Source organism: Calidris pugnax, unplaced genomic scaffold, assembly GCF_001431845.1.
Source record: "Calidris pugnax isolate Ruff unplaced genomic scaffold, ASM143184v1 scaffold24, whole genome shotgun sequence".
NCBI classification, from domain to species: domain Eukaryota; kingdom Metazoa; phylum Chordata; class Aves; order Charadriiformes; family Scolopacidae; genus Calidris; species Calidris pugnax.
In genome coordinates this window covers 34,974,543-34,983,751 of record NW_015090922.1, presented here as the reverse complement: position 1 = coordinate 34,983,751, position 9,209 = coordinate 34,974,543, and the positions used below count along the sequence as shown (strand labels likewise).

The 9,209-nt window shown below is 40.3% G+C and overlaps 1 protein-coding gene across 1 annotated transcript in view; it reads right to left on the bottom strand.

The window, feature by feature from the left end:
• LOC106892936 overlaps positions 1-2,304 on the bottom strand; it is a 3,860-nt gene extending 1,556 nt beyond the window's left edge. The window contains exons 1-2 of the mRNA XM_014950505.1: positions 2,185-2,304; positions 1,283-1,444 (exon numbers count right to left, since the gene is read on the bottom strand). Coding sequence (XP_014805991.1) covers positions 1,283-1,444; positions 2,185-2,304 — 282 coding nt within the window. The remainder of the gene's footprint in view (positions 1-1,282; positions 1,445-2,184) is intronic.
• Positions 2,305-9,209: the final 6,905 nt, after the last annotated feature.

The window sequence follows — 9,209 nt, the reverse complement described above, 5'->3', positions numbered from 1 at the left end:
GGGGCGGGATGGCAGGGACTCCCCGCTCCCCTTGCGGACACCCGGGGAGCGGGGGGGCGGTGTGAAGCGTGCACTCCGCTGCCCTTCTAATTTAAAACAGGTTGAAACGTGTTTACTCACGAAAATCTCCCTCCCCCGGCAGACGCTTCAGCCCCGGTGCGTGGGATACTGAGGGAGCGTTTAGGCTGGCCCTGCCCGTCAGGTCCCGGCAGGAGGGTCAGGGTCATGGGCAGGGGGGGAGCTGGGGACAGATGGTGGGGGCACCCATCCTGCCACCCCACAGCACACCGCTGCTCTGGCAGGGGTGCCAGAGAAGGAACACACCCACCTTCCTAATTTGGTGGGGCTTGTTGGTAACAGGTTTCCTGATGGACCTTTTTTAGCCCTCGTTAGTCGTCAGGACTTCATGGTGGTTCACCACAGGATCCTGTGGCGTAGCAGCATTCTTATGAAAAGCATTGTATTGCCCAGTATTTTAAAAAGGTTGGATACTTAAAAGTGTTTAAAATGCAGTTTCTGGGTGTAAAGCCCAGAGATCAGGTTCATGTGCTAGAAAGGGAGAAAGGAAGGACCAGCATTTTATTCCTTTTAAAATCTCCTTCCATCCCTCTTTTTCTGTATCTTATTTTCCTTTCAGAATGCATAATATTTCAAACCCTCTTCTCAGGCCAGAGACGGAGATTGAAGCTGCAATTACCTTCTCTTCACAGACCTGGTGAAAGACTGACAATGCCAGAGAAATTAGCAAGGAGGCTCTGTGAACTGGAGCTGGAATTGATGGTGTATGAGATAGGAAAACCTGGCTGGTACAGCCCATATTCATCAGCCTTGTTGACAGTACATACAGAGTTATGTCATTTTTATATGTGCATTTTAGAAGGGTCTTGGAAAGCTTTTAAGGTATTGCAAATATTATGATTCAGATGTGTTTGGTAAACTAGAGGTCTCCCACCTGTTAAAGGGCAGGATCCTTTGCTTCTGAGGGGACGGCAGGCAGAGAAGTGGTGCACCCCTGTGGGATTGTGGAGTTTGGCAGCAGGTTACAACATTGTGAAACTCCGGTTGTGTTTGGCATAGATGTTGCTTTCTCAAAATGAGTTCACCTGGCAGAAGATACAGCACAGTTTTACATGGGTTTGAAATACAAAAATAAACAATTAAAAAAAAAAAAAAAGTTATGCCCACCTTTAAGAAGACAATCAGAAGTCCAGGTGACCAAAGACCAGTCCACCTCACCTCAGGCCCTGAGAAAACTTTGGGGCAAGACCTCGTGAAGTCTTACATGCAGTTTTGGTGGGTAGTTAGAAGGGGCATTCCTCAGGAGTTGATAGAGGCCAGCACTGTACAACATCTTCACTGATGCCCTCAGTGACAAGGTGGCGTCCAGCCTCAGCGAGTTCCCAGACAGCACCAAACTGGGAGGCGTGATCAATACGTTGGGAAGCTAATTTGAGAGTGAAAAAGAAAGAGGAGGGTCACAGAATGGCGGAGCAGGAAATAAAGACATGTTTTGAGTGATAACAGCAAACTCAGTCTGAAAACCTCCTTTATGTACTTTTCATTAAATCCAAAATTATTATTAGAAAATACTAAATGCAAAAGATGTGAATTTCTGAGACATTGAGCTGCAGTTTCAATCCAGCTGAAACCTAAGAGTGTGCTTGCTGATTTTAGGGCCCCACCTATCATGCCTATTGTATCTGTAGAACTATTAAATTAACAGGGTAGTATCACCCTAAACCATATTTCTTACAGTATTTGCAGATTAATTTTAGTGGTGCAATATAGACTCTGTATTTCACCTTAAATTCAGTTTATCTCTGCAGTACGCTTTTAATACTTGTGTTACACACACATAGTAATTGAGGTGTTTGTATGTTGGATGGGAGAAGCTTTCCCTGAATGCACAGTTTCCTGACATATCCTGGAAATAGGTTGTGCCCAAACAAAGAGCTGGAGGACAAGCAATTTGTAAATGAAAGGAGCACAGTCAGAAAACTAATAAGGGTGAGATAAAGCATGTACAGTTAAGTCTGCCTTCAAGTTCCAGGATAAATAGAAGAAAGAAGCTGTGATGAGTAGAAAAGTAAGTATGTTAGTGCCACCCATCCTGGCTTCCTTCATTTAGTATTATGTCCTGCTCTCATCACGCAAATAATTATTCTCTTTTCTAGGATTACCTACCTGTGCCCAGGCTGTGGAACAGTCTGTTGTCTCTGAACTTGCCAATGGACTGTGTGAGAAAGGATGAGCCTTCCAGAGGAAACCTGAACTGTGCTGTTCCAGGAGACCCACGCAGCGCATAATAAATATTTTCTTACCTTTTATAAACACATGAGAAACAGACACTTCTCCCCACTTTTAGTGCTTTGTTACTCAAATAATGAGCACTTCTTTCCAAGCTTATCTGAGCTCAAGTTAATCAATCCACAGTTGGATTGGAATTTATTTCAAGTGTGTGGGCTGTGGGATATTTGACATGATGGGCTTAATTTCTGAAGTGCTCTGGATTGTCTCTAATATTTCCAAACTCAGTCTTGACTTTGTTTTTCAAATTCAGCAGATAATAAAGGTGAGAAGATGTATTAGAAGTTGCATGTCATGACGATACACGGTTGCTGTGTTGCAGCCACAACATACATACATGCACATGGAGAGCAAGTACAGAAATGTTTGTTATGAAGTTGCTGGTAGAGTTTTTACATGCAAGCAGTTTGGTTGTGGAGTGTAAGGATCAGGTTTTTGCATAGGGTAACTTCTAGCAAAATGGACAAATGTTACTTCTAACTTGTATTCAGAAGAATCAAGTCCAGATGAGATGCATGGCAGAAAAAATACTCCTTTTCCTAAGGATTTTTTTTTTCCTCTGTAAGCTTTGCAGGCCCACTGTGAGGAAAAACTGACATTCCTGGCAGGTTTCACCATGTCAGACTCTATTATTCATGTAATAAAACATAAATGTGTTTGATACTGCCAAAAAACACAACAATGTCAGATTTGCGTAGTAAATATAAAGGATTTTTTAACTGAATCATTGATTTAGGTATTCTTTAAAAGAGGGCACCCTCCATTTACAGTGTACCAGGAAATGAAAGAATTTCATCCTTGAACTTCTGTTCTACTAAAATATAACTGACAATAATGTATGATAGATTTTGCAAAGCTATGATCGAGTATTTTCTATATAGAATATAGAAATATGTATCTATATAGTATATAGCAATTTTGCTTAGGATGAGATAAATAAAAATGTAGCTGAATGCTAACTTAAACCTAGGTACAAAATATATGCAGGAATCCTTAGAGCTGTTTATTTTTTGCTACCTTTATCAATACTTTCTCAATTTTTGACACATTAAGGAAGAGCAAAACTCAGCTTCTAAAGGGACATTTGCTCATGTAAACTCTGCAGAGAAATAACCTTATGTATAAAGCTTAGAACTTCAAAAATTAGTACACATCCTGACAACTCGCATGAGGTGTACTCAACTAATGAATAGTACTGGCTGTTAAATTTTCTGCAGATTCACTTTTCCTCATAAAAAAATCAGATTAGCATTATTTTAAATACTCTCTCATAGAAGAGTAGGTAAATTTAGACTGGAAAGACCCCTTGGGGTCACCCAGTTCCATACCTGGCTCAGAGTTGGGCTAACTGCAAAGTCAGACCAGGCTACAGATGGCTGAAAATCTTCTGAGGTAGAAAAAACTTCTGAACTTCTGAAAATCTGCAGGGGTGGACATTCCCCGGCCTCTCCATGCAGTCTTGTCCAACACTGACCCACTCTCACCAATTTCTTCTTCCTGTCTGGTCAGAGCAATTGTCTCATGTCCTTTTGTTGAGCACTTCTAAGAAGGATTTGTCTTCTCTATAGCTTTCCCCATAGGTAGTGAAAGACTGCAGTTTATTTCCCTTTGCCTTCTCATCTCTAGGCTGAACAAGCCAAGTTCTCCTGGCTCTCCTCATGGTTCGTCAGCAGTCAAAAATTTGAAAAGATGCTTTTGGTGAGGTACGAAGGGTTATTTAAAAGCAAAAGCTCTATCACAGAAAGAGAAAACAAAAAAGGAGACTAATAACAACATTGCAATAAGGAATTTGTATGAAAGTTAAGTGTAAAAATAGAATTGTTTACAAAACCAAGTTTATCACTTAGTACTTTATGTAAACAAAACAATGTTCTAAAGGAAACTTAAACATACACAAAATCATGGCTCCTTGCCCTAAATTTACTCACTATATTTATGTTTGTAATAATTTAATGCTCACTGAGACTATCTAACTGAGAATGTAAAAGGTCTAGCTGCTGAAACATCCCTTTTTCTCTGTCATGAAGATAAAATTATTTTGGATTTGAGACTCCATTTGAAACTGAGTAGCTGCTTTATTTACTGTGGTCCTCCTTTCCCATGAAAAATTTGCAGGCATTAATTTAAGATCAATTCTATGGTAACTGTAAGATCACTTTCTTGAATGCAATAGAGAAGCAAATTGAATAGAAATGGGAATAAATACCCAAAACAGGGCTGTCGTCTTCCCCAGACCAAGTTCTGTAACCAGAATTCAGTCTAAAAATTTGGCCCCTTTTTCCTCAGTAACAGGAGAAAGTATAAGAGCTAAACTTCTATGGAGCAGCCAATTCTCTATTAACCAGTCAACCTCTAATATTTTTTGTATGTCACTGTCAAGGAGAAGATAAAACGGGCTTGCACAAGTACTAGCTTCTTGGCAAAGACTCTATCCTGAAAGAAAATAGGATTATTCTAAACCAAATCCAAAATACACTTTATCCCTAGAAATATATTGTGACTGTTTTTTCATCAACTGCTGGCAGACATCTAGTTTGCATAAAGAAACAGTTCCTGACAGTAATTCAGGGTGGGTTTGTCTTTACAAAGTTTAAACTATTTTCTAAACTAAAGTCATTGCTATCGGCTTTGAGCAAGAAGATAATGCCACTATGGTGTGCATGTGGTTGAAATTTACCTGTAGTCAAGACATTTCACTTCACACTCTATGCTGCTTAAATTAATCATTTATTGCAGGCAAATATAAGAAGAAATAAAAAAATATTACTAATAGTAGTGTTCCTGCTACTACTTAAGTACTTAAGTTGTGGAAGTCCCTAGAAATACCAAGTGAATACCAGCTCAGTGGGTAGAAAACTAATGAATATTTACATCCTCACAATTTACAATCTAGCACTTCCATCTGATACCATCTTAGAATCATAATGAACAAAAAAAGCTGAAAGCTTTGCTCACTTGGACATTTACCATGACCTTCTATCTCTTTTTTTTTTTTCTATGAACTTCCACATACTCTTTTTTGTCAAGAAGAGCTTCTTAATCAGACACATGCACAAACCATGAAACAACAATCTTTATGCAGCTTTCAAGCTGTTGGCTTTTTTTTTTTTTTCCAGTGAGAAATTGAATTTAGAGCATACAGCTACTGCCTAATAAAATTGAACTCACTTTTGGTCGGCATAGTCATATGTCTTTGAACAAATACATTGTGAAAATCTGTAAACATCAGACACCAGGTTTCCAGGACACCAAGGCATTTTTTGAAAGGGAAAAAAAAGGATTTAATAAAACAGGCAAAAATGGATCCATCATTTCTAAGTAGTCTGTGCAGCTTGCCCTAAAAATTGTGGCAGCAGCTGTAATTATTAGCTGTACTTACTGCGGGACAGAAAGTGTATGTCAGGGGAGGGGAGAACCCTTCAGCCTTTCAGAAATTATCCCCTCCATTCCAAAACAGTCCTTCAATATCCTAGGACCACAAGGTAGTATCCTGACCTCTGGGGAAATCATGGAAAAAACCTGCCATTCAGCTGAGAAGAGCTGAGGCTTCTATGCTCTCCTGGAGCAGCGTCATCCATTCATGTTACAGAGCTATCAGAAAAGCTGCCATATGACAACTAGATCCTAATTTCTCCCATGTTTGTTTTTACTCTGCCTCGCTTCAGAGGCATATAGGCAAAGGCTCAGATTTATGGGGAAGATAGATAGAAAATCATGACATTTTCAGAATTACTGAAAACCCAGAAGTGCTCTGAAGTATGTAAGAATTAAAACTGTGTTCCTGATCTTCTTTCTATTGTAGGAAATGGCTGTTCTTATTACCCGCTGGCATCTGCTCGGTTCCCTTATTCTATGGGCTCCATCCATCCATCCTTCCTCCATGTCTATTATCCCAATCAATTGCCTACAGCTCTGCCTGCCTCATGGACTGTGTTTTTCATCATCTCCTATTTCCACAACTCCTGCCCTTTTCCTTCACGACTTCTCTGCTGAATGGCTTTTCTGTTAACACTTTACAGTTTCAGTTATTTTTCTCTTTTTCTTACTATGTCCGGATCTGATTCTTTCCCCACGCCTCTCCAACAAAAATAGTTAAGTTGGAAACACAAGAGTGTAATGTTTTCCCTGTTCTTTTACTTATTTTTTTTGCCTAGGCACCCGTGACCTAGATGGGATATTGGGCTGGAGGGACTTAGCCTCTGATTCAGCCTGGCCATTGCTGTGTATGGTTTTCATGAAACGCCAAATCCTAGCACCATCCTGGCTTTCCCTTTCTCTCTTGAGCTCAGCTGCTGTACGTGGTATAAACACACAGAGCTTCCTCAACAGCACTTGAGACACAAAGCATCAATGAAAGAGCCATGCAAGGTAGAAATCAGCAAGAGAAAAGCAGCAAATACTTATTCTATCTTGTGAGGGTCATCAAATATGAAGTGCTTCCTTGCAGGAAGAAATCAAAATTATTATCCAAGTGGCTATCAAGTAAAAATTCCTGGAGCCAAGCAGCACTGCAGGTTCGCAGTCATAATTTTACCTCTTGTGGGCCTGAGCCTGACATGCCAGCAGGACCTCTAGTCCCAGAGGAGAAGGAGGAACAAACTGGCATGAAAGGTTACAGCATGGCCCAAGTAAGTTAGACCCTCTGAAGCAGCTACAGGCTTTGAACTCTCGATAGTGCTGAGGCTCTGATGAACCTCCACCAAGAAATTAGAAAGCTCCCACCATACCATTGTGCCATTTCAAAACAAAGACAGGATAAAGCATTTGGATTTATGCAAAAACTCCTCTCCAAATAATCAATGTTTGAAAGAATCAAATATTTCCCTGAATTCCCCTCAGACAGTCCCATTCTAGATGAGTAACGAGAAATTAATCATCCTGTCAGAATAAATGCTGCGAGACCTTTTAGTCATGCTCACCCCTTTCTCCGTAATAGATTTTTGTCAGTCATTCAACCAAATCTCCCAAAAGACAGCACTGCATCCTGACTCCCACCTTTTGTGTGGTCTTTTTCCCCAGCTGGGACTCGTTCCACCATCCCTTGGCATGTCAGAAGTCAATCAGGCTTCACACCAGCCTGACCCCCACATCACCACGCTGCACCGGCTCTTCATTAAGGCAGTGTTGATCCCAGCCTTACTGCAGCTGATACCCAGCATCTTCCCCTCACAGGCACTCACAGCTGGTGCGTCTGCAGGGTTTTAACTGTTTAGGTGGATAAATACAAGACTAGCAGAATATTACAAGATCAGGGAATTAACAAACAGAAGTTGTCACAATCATATGAATTCATTTACACCACACATATTTCTGCTAAAGTTGATATAACAGTATAATTAGAAATGCAAGGAAGAAAAAAGAAGAAGTAACATGTGTTTTCTGTCCTTCTGAGGCATTTTTTCCTTGTTATAAAGAGTCATTCCAGCTTAAAGAACACAGAGTTTTTCCATAGTTACAAAACTGGGATGATGGGTTTTATCTGCAGGGAGCACATCCAATTTTATATTTTTGATGTATTATATTTTAATTCCTTTCTTTAACAACCAGTATCTCAACAGAATTTTTTATCTTTGAATTGTTGAGTCTTCAATTCTCTATAGCATGCATGCAGTTTCCATTCAGTTACAAATGGAGTGATTTAATTTGAGTGAACCCTCATCCATCTTGAATTATTGGCTTATATTTGAAGTGAATTTGGGAAGACTGCTGAGGAGTACAGACCTTGGCTGCAGAAAGATAGACAGATCTGTGGGTTAACCTCTGCACCTCTGGTGGGAGAAGACAGGAGAAAGATGAGTTATAAAGCAAATAACTCTCAAATTTCAAAAATACCATATGTGCAGATCGCTGATGCTTGTTAACCCTGGAAGTGTTGGTAGGGGGAGGAAGAAATGTTTTCTTCCCTTCCAGGCTTCTGTAGGGTCTCATGTCTCATCCATTTCAGCTGAGTATGTAAAGTAGGAGTGGGCTGTTGTGTAAGTGACAACGGGCTGCACATGTCAGATGATCCCAGCTGTGACACCAACTCTGATCTAGGCATGGGTCAAACCTAGTCCAGAAGCAACCTCATTGACAACACTTTGGTATTTCTCAACATCCTGATTCTCTTTGCCATTTTAGGTTGCCAAATTCAGAAGATGCAGTTGTAAGTCTTTTGAGCAGCAGAGAAAGGTTATATCTCAGCTTGGTGGAGCAAGGACATTTTTAAGCTCCTAGATGTCCAGGTGAATTCTTCAGCTGTGTCACAACCTCTTAACAGAATAGAATTTGAGGGTCCAGGTAGTTATCTCTGTATTAACTCATCAGAACAACAGTCACACAACCAGGAAGACAGCTATTGCTCATGTCACCCAAAAGCTTGATTAAGATGGTTGAGGCACCAGGACTCAGATGTGTGCCAGGAAGCACACCCACCTTTCCATCTAACTGCAGGCTCTGGATTTCAGTCTTGCTAATGATTTGAGACTGTGATTGGTTAAATCCTGTCCTCATCAAGGTCAAGACTCTGATTTGGAATTAAGGTGCAAGGCTTGATCCAATTCTAACACTAATAAAATTAATGAAATAGTGATGAATTAGCTTAATTTGGATTAGTCAAATATGAGAGCAATTTCTTCTTCATTCAAGCCCAATTGAAGACCCAGGTAGAAGATAAATGCATCTTTACCTCTTACCGCTCTTAGCCTCATAAAACCAGCATTGGTTCAGACTGGTCAGCTGAAGTGTCAAAATTATTCTGCAGAGATGTGCTGTAATGAATTATTTTTCCTCTCTCCAGCTAGTATATAAAGCCAACTCTTTTCTAGTGATGCCAGTCAGTAAATTTATGAGGCAATCTGTAGCTTACCTTTCCGTTAGCAGGTGTATAAGCTACTGTTGTGGACACCCCCTGTCTTTTTACA